At 31.3% G+C, this 16,002-nt stretch overlaps 1 protein-coding gene across 2 annotated transcripts in view; it reads right to left on the reverse strand.

Annotated features, from left to right (window-relative positions):
* Positions 1–16,002, reverse strand: part of LOC139481436 (uncharacterized) — a 20,218-nt gene continuing 4,216 nt past the window's right edge. Inside the window, exons 2-3 of one of the 2 annotated variants that reach the window (XM_071264763.1) lie at positions 6,002–7,839; positions 1–5,713 (exon numbers count right to left, since the gene is read on the reverse strand). In XM_071264763.1, coding sequence (XP_071120864.1) covers positions 6,009–7,823 — 1,815 coding nt within the window. In that variant the 5' untranslated portion in view covers positions 7,824–7,839 and the 3' untranslated portion in view covers positions 1–5,713; positions 6,002–6,008. Of the gene's footprint in view, positions 7,840–16,002 lie in introns of both variants that reach the window. The other variant, XM_071264765.1, reaches the window with a different exon arrangement.

The raw sequence follows: 16,002 nt of genomic DNA on the forward strand, positions 1-16,002 counted from the left end.
CATGTAGCTGAACATTTTATTATTTTTTTCATTTTATTGAAGAATTTTGTTGAAAAAAAATCTTCATAAAAGCATGCTAAGAGAATAAAAAAACAACCTATTTAAGTAAAATTGCACTAAAACAAAAATCATTTTGTCCTTCGATAATTTCTAACAATATTTTCTTTTACATAATGGATATATACAAATACACTGACAATATTTTCAGTTTTTACAATATTGTGAATAATATGACACGCTATCTAATAATGCTTCCATGCAATAAGTAGTTATACTTATTTCTCTAATTTTTGTGCTATTTTCATTTCCTGACTGGTGTGAGAAAAATATTTCTCCTCACAAGTAAAAAATCTGTTCTCGGCAAATGATTAGTCGCAATTTGATTATGACATCTAAATGTTTTGTTTTCTACTGAATTTTCCTATTGTGACGCCATGAAAATAGGCGGCAATGCCTGATGACGTCGCATATAAAGAACACAAGTTTCTGAAAATCTTTGAAAAAGAAGGATAAAAATCATTAGAGAAACAGATTCCGACACTATAACTCGTGTATTACAATATTTCTCCACTCTCGACAGTTAAATTTTAGTTATTTAAAGAGCTCGGCAAGCCTTGCGCTTTAAATAATAAAATTTAACTGCCTTGAGTGAAGAAATATTGTAATACACTTGTTGCAGTGTAGGAATCTATATGTATTAAATGCTTATGTTACAAAAGTTTTTATCAAAAGCAGGGAGTGTAAAGAACTGTCTATTCTACATAGATATATAGATTCCACAACTGCAACAAGTGTATTACGATATTTCTCCACTCCAGACAGTTAAATTGTCGAGGCTTGCCGACCTTTTTAAATAATTAAAATTTAACTGTTGAGAGTGGAGAAATATTGTAATACACGAGTTACAGTGGTGAAATCTGTTTCTCTAATGATTTTTATCCTTCCTTTTCAAAGATTTGAGGAAAGTTGAGTACTTTTGATGTGATATCATCAGGCATGGTCCTCTTTTTTCATGACGTCACAATCAGAAAATTTAGAAGAAAACTAGAAAATTTAATGTCGGAATTAAATTTCAACCAATTGTTTGCCGAGAACAGGTTTTTCACTAGTGAGGAGAAATATGTTTCTCACACCGGTCAGGAAATGTGAAAATAGCACAAACATTAGAGAAAATATGATAAAAAATTCATTACAATTACATGTAACGGACACAATCTAGTGGTGGACCAAGAATTTTAAAAAGGGGAGCCAACTCTACATGATTTATATATTTGTTGTTCTTCAAAATTTCTATTCATTACTATATTTGCTTCTCCTTAAGCATGGACCATTTTTGTTTATAACTTTTATACTTTTAATATAATGTAGAGGCACTCAAATCTTTATGTAAGAAATAAGAATAAAGCCCTTATAAAAGGATGTCAAATAGCAAATCATACATTTATTCAATATCGAAAGATCAGCTCAAAGGGAGATAATCAAAATATAATGTATCAATTCACAAGAGGATGATAATGTGTAGGTTAGTAGGATAAATGTGTTATATTGAAAAAATATTTTTCTCAAAGCTAATAGCTTGATCTTTGAAGGGGAGATAATCTAAAGAAGTATTCAGGTTAATTAAGCCATGAACAGTTCAAATCTCACAAGTTGATGAGTAAGGCAAATCAAGTTAATGAAAAGACAGAAGGAATTTGCATTAACACCAATAGGAGAGAGAGATTAGGTGTGTAGCAGAGTATTTAGCCTCTCCTTGCATGTATGCATCACCCTTAATGAGAATCCACCTTCTAGTCAAAATGTGAATAGGACCCATGTCACAATCATTAAAACTATTTTTTTATCCATTTATAGTAAAATAAAATCCAGTGTTCAAATGAAGAAGAAGACTTTAATTACATGTAGTGTTTATACAATAGTGTTCACAGCCTTTCAATTTTAAAAGTGGAGGTCATAGCATTAATTGTTTTGTTATTTCCCTTTGGTAATAGAACTATGGAAAGTTTGCATATGGACATGAGTAATTTACAAGTTTAAATGCATTATTTTTACAGCTAAGCTTGTAACCTTACCACAAGTGAATAATTTTTGGAAAGGGAAATTAGTGACAATTGCAAATTCATATATAAACATGATAAAATTGTCATTTCATCCAGTTAAATAATTTATATAATAGTGCACATGTTAAGGGAAATGTAAATGAACAAATGTATAAAAAAATAAAATGCAACAAGATCATATAAAAGCACCATGATATAATGAATTTCTAACAAAAACATATAAATAAGAACATATTCTATGATATTTAACAATACAAGATTAGAAGGAAATAATACAATTTTTGGGAAGTCTGTCTGCCATTTCCCCATAACTGATTCCGTAATTTGAAAACCATTTCTAAGTTGTCTACATTAGGAGAGATTAATTTTATTGACAATGGAGAGCTACTGGAAATAGCAAAATTTATCTTTACTTAATGTAGTTAACCTGTAAGTTTTTCAAATCTTTAAACTACATTTCATTTTATGTTAAGCTCAAAACTGTTGATACCAGTAACTAATTTCGTTCAATATTGGCAAAAATGCTGATATATCACTTCATCTTATCATGCTTTGCATTGGCAGAAGCCAATTCTATCTGGTTAAGAAAGTTTACGATTATAAGTGAAGCAATTTGAATCAAAATTGCTTCCTAACAGATTTGAATCTGTTGATATTGTGTGTTTGTACTAGGCAATTTGGAAATAGACTATTATTACATATATAAACAAGAATGTGTCCATAGCGCACGAATGCTCCATCCACACTATCATTTTCTATGTTCAGTGGACTGTGAAAATGGAGTAAAATCTCTAATTTGGCATTACAATTAGAAAGATCATGTCATATGGAACATTTGAACTAAGTTTCAAGTTGATCATTGGACTTCAACTTCATCAAAAACTACCTCAACCAAAAACTTTAACCTGAAGCGGGACAGACAGATGAAAATACTAACGAGCGGACGCACAAACCAGAAAAAATAATGCCCATATAGGGGGCATAAATATCCCCTTTGGCATTTTATTTGCCGATATAAACATATTTATGAGATTCTTATAAAGTACATACATACTATTTTCTTGCTCTAAAAAAATTTGAACCATAAGCTTTTTGAAACATTTCCTTTTTTTTTTTTTTTTTTTTAAATTAAAGGATTTTTTGAGAATTCAGTCCTCAAAATATTTTCCAATAGAAGTGCATTGCACAAACATATATGTCAGAAATAAAAACATGAATTGTTATAAACAGAAGGCAAACAACATGTTAAGCTTATATTGTAAAATGCATGTCTTCTTTATTTCAGCATGCACGGATGCTTATTAAAGAATGAAGACTGAAGCATCATTAACCTTTCTAATAGTATTTTTGATTTGTCCAACTTAATTTATAGCACTTATAATTGTATTTATTATGCATGATTTAACATAAAAAAAAATTGACATATATATTAAAATGTAACAATTAACAGTTATATAAATAAATAAATTAACATTGTGTCTGTTAAAAGTTGTGAAATTCTTAAAATTAAACATCATTGTAATGAACTATTGTACAAATTTCATCACAACCTTGTTAGTGTTCTAAACTGTGATATTAAAAACATGAAAACTTAGTACATTGTTGACCAAAAATTAATTTTTAATTTACATAATTCACATCATATCTATATATGATACACAAACAATGACATTATATATGGTTTAAAAACAGAATGAGATCAGTAAGTTTCAAAGATAACAAAGTTCAACATGAGTGAAAATGGAAATAGATACCTTTGAAAATTTCTTTCTTTTTTTTTAGATTTAGTGTCGGCAAGTATTTTTGATCTAATTCTATTGTTTTGATCAGTGTAATTAACCAAAAAATCAAAACTACCATATCAGTGTAGATTGTTTAACAATTATGCAAGTGTAACATATTTGTCATGTTTGTAAAACAAGGATGAAGTCCTCAGAAGAAATGTACACAAAACAGTTGGCTTTTTAAGTTGACAAAATTGTGTATTATTTATGCTTTCGAGGCAAAAATTTCTCTTCTTTCTTAAACAAATTGTTGTAATATAAACTACTTCATTTTTTTTACAGCTATATCGAAGTGATGAACCAAGCAAGGCTTAAAGGAATAAAAATCATTCAGAAAACAACTTTTTCTGAAGTCTAGCAGTCAGTCTAGTTTACAGTTGAATTTGGCTAATTTATGAAGAAGTTTGTGCAAGGAATCTAGGGGCAGTATCTTTTGCTCAAATTGTGTCATTGGAAACATATCTACTGTTGATCCTGCATGATTGCTTAAAACATGTATATGAAGTACTGTAAATTCAGAAACCTGAACTTATAGATACATGGACAAAAAATATAAGTCAAAATTATTGCTTTTTCAGGAAATGCTAATAACAAATAATATTTTTAAAATCAAAAGTGTAACTTTTATTCTTTTATTAAACATATTAAATGAAAACTTTGCTCATTGCAGTCTTTCACACAAAGAAAAAACCACTACAAATTTTTTTGTTTAAGAGTCGCATGTCTGTTTTCCCTACATCATCTTAATTTTTACTGAAGTATACAGTGGCAGATCCAGAAATTTTCATGAGGTGGGGATAGGGCGTGTGGTGGGTACTGACTGCCTAAGATGATGCGGCTCCATTCACGCTTCAGTGATGCCCTAAATAATCAACATTTGTTTCCAACAAAAAGAGGGGGGGGGGGGGACAGGTCCCCTGTTAAACACTAAATTCGCCTCTGCTGTCTGGGATGTTTTGAAATTATGCTTTTCAATATGTCAACTATCAAATAAGGTACCAAACTTAAATCAGCACTATATATTGTACATTGTACATTTAAATTTAAATTCAACTCATTCAATAAATGTCTTTATATACAAAATAAATATATTACATTAAAAAAAGATAATTTCTGTACAATATCAAATGTTAGATAAGCCATACATGTATAACATGTACAAAACACTGTATGGAAATATAAAAAATCTTTTGTGTCATGTAAAAAATATTATTAAACATGCACAAACATCTGAAAAAAGATGCAAGCTTGATAACTTTAAGTACAAAATTTAACTACACAACCATAGATCATTATGATCTATTTTGGTGATACATGTATCGAAAAAAAATTAATTTGAATTTCAGACAAAAGTTGGGCTTGTCGGATAGTAGAACTACAAATAGCATTTGAAATATACATAGTTATTAGCATGACAAGGTGGTAGTGAAGGTTTTACTTTTTAATGAAAAAAAATGTTTTGTTGAATTCATTGACACAAATAAATTTGTCATGTTTATATATCTTGAAAATAATAATTTCTATCAAAACATGAAAACATAAGTTGAAGGAAAATAATTAAACTGGACATTGGTCATTAAGTTATTAAAATAAAAAAAAAAATCTTATATAGGAGTTGTAATTCTCTTCTCTATGTAGACATAAAAGATTTCATACAGGTTATTATTCATTGTTTTAATAAAAATTGTTTTTGTTCTCGAGATGTTATTGCAAATTTAATTACAGTACAAATTTCATTTTGTGTTTCTTACTCATTTTTAGTTCAAAATTATTTAAATCAACATCATTGCATTAATATTTGGCTAAAAAAAATCAATGGACATCCTTTACAGATGACCTTGTTTTTAATGGACATCCTTTACAGATGACCTTGTTTTTAATGAACATCCTTTACAGATGACCTTGTTTTTAATGGACATCCTTTACAGATGACCTTGTTTTTAATGGACATCCTTTACAGATGACCTTGTTTTTAATGAACATCCTTTACAGATGACCTTGTTTTTAATGGACACCCTTTACAGATGACCTTGTTTTTAATGAACATCCTTTACAGATGACCTTGTTTTTAATGGACACCCTTTACAGATGACCTTGTTTTTAATGGACACCCTTTACAGATGACCTTGTTTTTAATGAACATCCTTTACAGATGACCTTGTTTTTAATTACACTGAATTTCATTTTGTGTTTCTAACTCATTTCTTGGCTCAGTTTCAATAAATTTCAATAAATCAATAATATTACAGGAATATTTGGCTAAAGAAAAATCTAATGCACTTTCCTCCAAGGTGACCTTGTTCCCAGGAATATCTAGCTGAAGAAGACCTTCATCTCCCAAATCCTGTTTTATTGTAACTAATCCTGACACAGTTATCTTTCTTGGTGAACAAAGTTTAGTTTTATAGTTGCAGTTGACATCAGGTTCAATTATTTTTTCTTTTTTAATGTCATCATATTTATTTTGTTCATTTGGAGAATGAGGATCTTCTATTTCTATTTCAATACTATTACAACCATCAGATCGAATATATGCGTTCATTTGCATGTCGTCTATACATATCACATCACATTCAAATCCTGATGAAGCAGAACTCATTTTGCTACTATCATCACTCATAGCAGAATTTGGTTGATGAATTGGATGAAAGAATTGTTTTTCCCAAGGCAACGGTCGGTAGAATGGGTTACATCTGAAATTGTGGATACCTTGAGGCCTCTCCTGCACCCGGAGTGTACCCAAAGCTAAACTCGGAAATGCAGGAGGGCCACAGACGTTTTTTGGACACGTACTTGATTGTTCATACTGTGGAGGTTGGTAGCGGTTTATATTGCTAAATGTATTAAACGGATGGTGATGAGACATACCATGAATAGGCATTTGCATATCTGTCGGCTGCAGTCCATAGCTGTTATATGCAGCAGGATATTGTGAGGGTTCGGAATATCCATCACCATATCTCCCTGTAGGGGGAGGGGGCGGATGCATAGGGTACCTCTGAGGTAGTGACGAAAAATGTCTCAGCATGTTAGAACTTGGGGGTAAATAAGGTGGAATAGTTGGTGGTCTAACATAATGTCCATTATAAGGGCCTCTGTCAACATGACTTGTGGTTCCATAAGGTGATGGTAGCCCTGGATGATGCATACAAGGTGATGGAAGATTTGTTCGTGGATCATTTGTGGGTGTTGTGCGACTAAAGCGATTGAAATAAGAGTCATATCGTAATGGATCATTTTGAACATGTTGATGATTAAAAGGACTAGAGAATGATGAACTTTCTTGTGACGATCGTGGCAGCATTTTATCATTTACACATGGCGGCATTGTCATTGAACTGTGGCCGCTATGAATTTGTGGCATAGTTTGAGGATTATACGGAGGTATTTGTGGCGGTAATACATTTTCTGGAGAACTTATACCCATCGCCATCGATGGTTGTGATGGGTGTGAGAATTGTGGTACAGGTGGTTTAAATAATGAATCACTCGATGAAAAGTTTGGTCCACCAGAAGAACTCACCGGTGTGAATGGATTAAATGTCCCAGCAGAAGTCTGTGATATTTGGGCATTATGCCCAGAAACAATTGGTCCGTCCTGCAGACTGCTTGCTGGTGGTGTTCGATTATTTTTAACAACAGACTGACTTGGTGGGGGCGAAGTTACTTGATTAAAGTCTTGCCCACCTTGAGGACTTGGATAAGGTTTTGGCTTTGATCGTAAATAAACACATTTTCTATATATACAAGTCTGTTTTAAAACATCCCTTCTTAGACAGAAATTACATTTGTTACAATTCTCTTTAACCTGACATGGTCCACACTGTCCACATCTACGCCTTCTTTTCGATCGTCCACGATCCCCATCATAATCATGATGAAACTGATTGGGACTTGTTGGATCTTCTTCTTTATTGATAATAAATTCTTCCCCATCAGTGCACACTGTGAGCGGAAACTGTAATTTGTTATCAGACATCCTTTATACCGTTACTCTAAAATTATAAATGAGAAAAATCAATATTCTATGATAAAAACGATATCATTAACTGAATGACACTTGCCATCTGATCGATTCTAGATACGAATGATGGAAACACCATAGCAGCTAATTAATCCTGTCATATAAAAACAGTAATTAATACACAATATCTTATTGGAATTTTAATCTTTCATACACACATAAAAAGATTCTGTTTAAAGAAAACAGGTGCTCTGGTGATGACTAATAACATTTGAAATACAAAATAACCATGTGTTTATGAATATAAGCAACCTAACACAAAAACAAAAGGACATCTAGCACATAAAAGAGGTCAACAAAGCACTCTCTCTAAACATATTCACTTGTAAATTTTACAAAATATTATCACAAGTTGGTTTACGGTTATGGAATATTTGTTTCACAGATGATGAAGTATATGTTTCAATTGTCATACCGTCACCACAATACTTTCACCCAAATATGACCTACAACATTATAGACTTATCACCTGGTTTGTACTAACAGTAGCAACACCATCTACGCGGCTAAGGAGCAAAACCTGTGTACCCTTCTGGAGCACCTGAAATTGCACGCAGGTTTTAGGCACCTCTTCCTCCAGCTGCTTGCAAAAATTAATTTGCCACTATTTTCCCCATGTAAAACTATGCTTTAACTGTAACAATCAAAGTGATGGAAATCACTCATGGAAAGATTAGAAGAGTAGTTTGAATTATTTCATATTAAGGAAAAAATAAACAATAATAAAAAAAAAAAAAAAAAGCACTATTGCTGAAAGTTGCATTAACAGCAGGTCTTTAGAAGGAAACATGCTTTTCCAGTATGAGGATAAAAGGAGCTCAAATGAAATATTATGGGTCTCTTAATTTGCACAATTTTATTTAAACTGCATTTTATATCTTATCGAAATAATGTTGCGGGTTCTGAACATGTTTCAAAAAAACAAAAAATTGCAAATCAAAAATTCTTCTAGTAAATGTTACCAACTATCCTTGCAAGGCATAAAATCTAGACCAACAGCTAAAACTTTAAAGTGTCAACAAAATTAATCCAAAAATGTTGTTTTGGGGCATTTTGTAAGTTGAAACAGAGGTTATATATATATGACATTGAATATTAAAAGTTGTAGAGTGCCTTTTGATCAATTTTTAAAGTATTTTTCAACACAGGGCATTCAAAATGTACTTTTTCAACGTAAACAATTAAAAAACTTATTTTATTGAATCAGGATTCTTTCTTGATTACAAAAATATATATTTACTTCTAATAAAAATTCAAACATTTCAAATGACTAAAATAATGATTGATTGGGAACAAACTAATAAACAATGATTTGTTATAATTAAAAGTTTTAACATTGTAATTGGTTATCAAAGGAACCAGGATTATAATTTAGTACGCCAGACGCGCGTTTCGTCTACATAAGACTCATCAATGATGCTCATATCAAAATATTCATAAAGCCAAACTAGTACAAAGTTGAAGAGCATTGAGGATCCTAAATTCCAAAAAGTTGTGCCAAATATGGCTAAGGTGATCTATGCCTGGGATAAGAAAATCCTTAGTTTTTGTTTCAAGCCAATTCCTAATAAAAAAAAGTGAACTAATCTAAATTGTTGATTAATTACAGATGATTATTGGAAATTTATCAAGTAAATTATAGGCCTTACTTGAATATCTTTTATATATTCATATTTATATTTACATTTCATTTTTTTAAAGATCTTGTTAATCCATTGTTAATCCATTAATCATTTATCTTTCAGATATAATTTACAGAATCACTTTATGTAATGTTGATCAAAAGTAATTGGCAATAAATATATCTATCATCCTTACATACATGTGATTCTTCCAGAGGGAGTTAAAATCTCCCGCTTTTCAGACCCTCTTCCGTCCCTCCCGTTAAAATTTGAAATCTTCCGCTTTTTGAAAATGTTTTAAGGACCTTATACAGTTATATATATCAAACATCTAAACGAGTCTTAATTGAAAACTAGGTTCAAAACTATGATTGCTTTGGATCAAAATCGCAATTTTTATTGCATGTAAAACAAATTTCATTGTAGAAGGGTCTAAATACAGCACAAACAACATTTTCCAAAAGAACAAAAAAGTGAAAAAGTATATTTAAACAAAACGCATTTGACTAACAGGTCGAACAACTGTTGTTCTTAAACCCTGCTGACTGTTATTGGCGATTGCAAATAAAATTGATCACGAGATGTAACAAAATGGATCTTAAAGGGAAACTTCGCAAAAAAATCAAAAATTGATATTATGTTCATTCTGTATAAAAATGCTCAAATTCATAGATATTAAAGTTTTATTCCGCTAGATAAGCGATCACCATCGATTTTAAATTTAGAGTATCAATTCTCTGCGATCCGCCATTTTGTCTTCTTTCCCGATTAATAAAAACGATATGTCTATAAACCACAAAGAAACAAAACTACAGTAACCGATGTAGTCGTAATTGCGTGTCGATATCTTGTCAATCGTACGGTTGTTTTATCCGACTAACTAACTTGATACGAAAAATATTGTTACTTTTTTTAAGTTACTATGGTCTGTTGTTTTTAAGCTGTTGATATTGGAATTAGGTGAAAAGTCAAAGTTGAAATCATAAATAAGTGTTCCGTGAAAATTGTTTTCGAAAATCTAATTTGTTCATAATTCTTTAAAGTAATAAACAAATATATTTTGATCTTCCCTCATCTGATCACCAGCATGGCTAAAGGTATTACTTCCAAAGGTATTGTGAGGGGTGTGAGGTAACACGTCCAGGTATTCAAGCGATTTCCTGTCGGGCTTGCAAGTTCATGCATCGTTTCACTTCTGCAGGTATTGATCAGTGTACACGGCTGATAACTTATAACTTATAACTTTCCATTTTGAACTATCAGATGAATAATATACAACTCTGTCTTACTTGTCATTACTAAACTCATACGCTTGTTTATAAATAACATTTCTGGTGTAAAGAATATAATTCATAAACATATAAATAATACCCAAAAAATAAGATTTGATGAAATTAAAATCTATTTAAATATTTTTTCCAAGGGTGAATTTGGGAAAATGTAATATATAGTCATTGTCAATAGTGAAGGACAGATTGGAACAGACCAGAAATATTGATTTAAAAAAATGTACGCACTTGCCGACGATTCGTTTATACGACTGGATAGAAAGTTACGGAACTATAGCGCAATTTAAAATATATACATGTATACATTGAACATAAGAAAAAAAACATATATTTTGAATAAATAGGGGTAAAATTGTTGTAAATAGACTAGTCCACGTATGCCAACAGTATGTAATCATCGAATGTCGATAGACTATTGTATACCAGAAGAAGAAGAGAACCAATTTGATTTAAATACAGGTCGATGTATAACTTTTGCTTTGGTTCATTGAAGCTGTGGACCTAGTAAAATCACAGATTTATATTTCAATAAGATTGTTCTCGAACAAAGGAAGTAATTCGTCATCACAATTGTTATATATGCCACTGGACGAACACTAATTATCCCCAGGGAATGTGAATATTTTGCTGGGAAACTTTTGAGTATCAAAGTTTCAAATTAATTTCGGGATTTATTTTCTTTCTTGGTATTCAATAAAAGAATAAATTACTTGTTCGCTAAATAGGGATATTCTTGTCAGATAAAAGACTTTTAGTTATATTTAAAAAATAGGGAAATATGACATTAAATTGGTTCTGTCTTTTTTTTAAACATCGTTAAAAAGATGTGTGTCTAAGGTGAACGCCACAAGAACCCTGTAATACTAGTACGAGAGTATAGCATGTAAACATTCCTTCTCAATAATATGGTTGTATTGGAAATCTTTTCATACAGATTGACAACTCATTGTCTGATATGCATGTAATATTTGCCACATGACGCCCATAGTTCTTTCTACCATCATCATCTTATTCTGTGATATTGCTGTAAACATCGATGGTTCACACCCAAACAAAATGGGAGTAATGGACCTTCAGAGCTTCTCCGTGTTATACACTTGTGAAATATATAGACGAAATTTCTGTATTGAAATGAATCTACATCTCACAAACAGGATTTTCAAATAACGATTGTGAGTAATCACCTTACAAACCAATATAAACGTATGGCAAGATATAACCATGAAGGAATTTAGTTTTTGTCAGACGCAAGAACTCATCACTATATATATCATAAACGTATACGTATATATATGCATACAGTTTCAAATATTAAGAACAAGCGGTCGATGTCGATAGTCTGTTTTCTAACTGTTCAGAGTTAGACATGTCACTTGTTCATTCTTGGAAGCCTTCATATTCCCCGTCTAACGATGGGACCTCTTTCTGATTGTGTTGACTATAAATGCTTGTATGGTAATTCTGTCGTTTATCTGTACAAGCGGTTGCATTTCCTCTCCTTTCCCAACAAACAAACGAACGAAAAGCCACTAGGAATTGGAATTGTAATGGCTCTTATACGTCAGGAAACTTACATGTATACTAATAATGATTGTTTCAAAAACAACGATGTATGGACGAACTATTATAAATTCATCAATATCAGTTATGCATGACTAAAATATAACTTTTATTACAACTACTGTATTACTTATTTGGATTAATGACGGCTATCATGTTCAACATAGCACAAATATTATCATAGAATTTTTAAAAAAATCCTCAAAAATCCTCAAAAGAAATAATGCCTTAGCTTAGATAATTGATATTCTTTTCACAAAAAGTTCGTGTAAATGATTGTCAAATGAATTTAATTATGTAAGAATAAAATGTTAAAAAGAAACTAAAAAAAAATCATGCATGTTGTATGTTGTATTTTTTTGTCAATTAAAAACTTTAAAATTGCAATAGTTTTATTAGCATTTAAACACAGCCAGATTTGAATACAAGTTAAGAAATTCCGGTAAAGTCAATGATATCAAACAGATGTACAATGGTATATCAAATTGGGTAATATTGCATTTAGTTTTTATAAAAGATTAAAACTACTATTTTTTGCTTCATATTTGAATCTTTACGCCAATTGCCGCTAAGAAAGTAATCAAAAATTGTTTCCTTTTATTTTTTATACACTTTCGGAATTACGAATCTGAATTTTATTTTCAATTAATTTACACAATTTAATTATTGTATCTTTATTCTCATCGTGTATTAAATCTTAGTGTATTAACATCGTGACAGCATACTCTTTCTAATTCTTTCTGTTTATCCTTTCCAAATAACAACATTTATACCTGTGTACGCTTGAACTCACACCTGCGGCTAAATAGCTACAAGGTAAACGAATTGACCTCAAGCCGAGAAATATACAGTGACCTTTACAAAATAATATACACACTCTGCTCACACATTAGTTGCATTGAAATGATTATCAAAACAATAACGGTAAATAGAACTGAAATATTTTCAGTTCAATATCAGTAAAAATGTTCAATAAATATTTTATGAAAAAAATCTCAACAATAATTAATTAAATTTATTCAAAAACATTTACTAGAGATAATTTTATAGGAGTTTAATTCAATCAATACAAAACGGTATATGCATATTCATTTTCGTTCATTCTTATATTGTGGTTCATAACTTCGACCATTCGTCAGCTGTGTGCTTTTAATTACGTATATTGTCGATAAGCTATAAGAGTTAAACAGATTTTATTTTTTCCCAGAATTCAATAAATCGGGCTAATACGTCACGACCCACTCGAGAATTCAACCAAAAAAGTTACAAATACTTGATTTTCTCCGTTATTAGAAGGAATATAAATTTAAAACTTTGCAAATGTGTTTTTTATGTTAAGATGAACATAATTAGATGATAAGTAAAAAATCGCGGAATTTCCCTTTAATATAAAGGAGTAGGTTCAGTAAGACCCTTTTTTGGCCACAAAATATAGCAGTTTTACAAAATTGTGAAAATGTTATCTTTAAGCTATTTATTGGACAGTAAAATGCTTCTGCTTCATAAATATGGGCTGTTTTTGACAATACAATGCACATATATCTGGTACTAACATCATTAAGTCATGCTAAATTACTGAAATCTTCACAATGTTAGCATTTTAGTTAAATTTTAGACGATAGCGAGGGGTAAAATATCGGCATAAAGGGACAACCCGTGGTAAAATCTAGATATATTCAAGCCCCCATGAATTATTTCGATTCTGATAGGACACATACGGCAATTCTTTTGGATCGAAGCGCTCTAGGTGTAGGCAAATATTTGCCGTTCCCATAAATAAACGCACTAATAAACTAGCGTAAAAGAACGGAGCAAACTGCATTAGTGACATGCTTAAACTATTTAAAATAATGTATTTAGACAGTTTTGGATGAATTTGAATGATATGTCTTATATGATGTACAATAAAGGGCTTTTGCCACATTTTAGCATCATTTGTGTATGTTTCCTTGTGATGATTTTCGAATTCACAAGCGTGTATTTTCCCGTAAAATGCTTACATTCTAACGTCATTGTTCTATGACGTCGGGTATCTCATTCATAAAAAAGCATATGACGTGGGAGTACAATCGGAACAGCACTGGCAATATATTCATATTTTACCACGGGTGTGTACTCAAAGCGTTTGAAGGACGTCATGTTAGAATTGATGATAATACATAACATATATAAAGGTTGAGGATGAACACGGATGCTCCCACTTTCATTTTCGCCAAAAAACATCTGAAAAGTGACGATTTTTTGCATATTTGATAGATTTTTCATATTTAAGCTTGAAACGGAGCGTTTTTAATGACTTAATCAGTTAAAATCTTTCACAGAAACAAATTGAATCCATTGAAATAGACACTTAAGTGTTTAAAAAGTGTCCAAAATCTTCCGCAGAGGCGGATAAAGGGGGGGCAGGGGGCCCGGGCCCCCCCCCTTTTTGGGAAAAAATTTGGTTCCTTTATAGGGAATCATTGAAGCGTGACTGGAGCGGGCCCCCTCTTAGGTCAGTCAGTGGGCCCCCACTTATGAAAATTTCTGGATCCGCCACTGTTTCGTTAGATGAACCTGACATTTTAGGCCAAAATCAGTCCTTACCGGACCTACTCCTTTAATACTAAACAGAAAAAGATAAACTTGTGACCAAGATGTTATGCCACAAACATAAGGTGTCAATATTTTTTTTGTACACCAGATCTAGATTTCGACAATATATGTCTCTTCAGTGATGTTAACATCTAATATATACATTTGTGTATTCAATTATGAGGTCAAATATTTGTATATTAAGCATGTTAAGAGGTGTATATTGCAGGGTCTGTATAATTATGTTAGATTGAGGTTGATAATTAAGTAATGTGGTCAATTTGATTGACAGTTTAGAAGGTGGGGTATTGTAATTAAAGGTCTAGCTACCTTGTCTCTGATTGTTTAGTGATAATGACAGTTGTCAATCATACTAGTATTGTATCAATACCCAATTACCTAATCAAAATGTGTTTTTTTTTCAAAAACCTGCACATCAACACACTTTAATGACATACATTGTTACATGAACTTCACCAATAATATACCCTTTTTTTTCAGTTTAAATATGTGTATTATGTGCACATACATGAGAACCATAGGGAACTATATTTCAGTCTGAATACATTTAGTAACAGTAGCTAACCTGTCGAGTTGTTAGGGAGGCCGGTGCCTTAGTAAAGATTTAGAACAAGTTCTAATCTTTCCAAAAACAGTAACTTAATCTATATCAGGGACCATTGATACAGGTGAGTTAAATGATGTCAGCTGCAAGCAATTGCAAATAACTTGTTCTATACACGGAGGCTGGGTTAACAGATTTAAATTTTGTTATCAACATTTTTCAAATCTTTTTTCATATTTCCCGTCTATTTGTATTACATTACTAAAAATTTTTGGGACCTATTTTAGCCTAAAAAACATAAAATAAGTGTAAAATGCACTTTTTAAATGGTTTCTGACGCAGGGCATGTATATTTTATAGTTGCTGTAAAGTGTAAGGGCAGGACATTTTTGATGCCTTATTCTCCCCATTAACTGTCTATCATAAAATTATAATATGGATTCAAAAAAAAGCTATGTCCTGATATATTTGATGTGAGACTTGTTAGTAAAAAATAGACCTTGAAAATTTTTGTTTGTTGTATG

This window comes from Mytilus edulis, chromosome 7 (genome assembly GCF_963676685.1).
Source record: "Mytilus edulis chromosome 7, xbMytEdul2.2, whole genome shotgun sequence".
Taxonomy (NCBI): domain Eukaryota; kingdom Metazoa; phylum Mollusca; class Bivalvia; order Mytilida; family Mytilidae; genus Mytilus; species Mytilus edulis.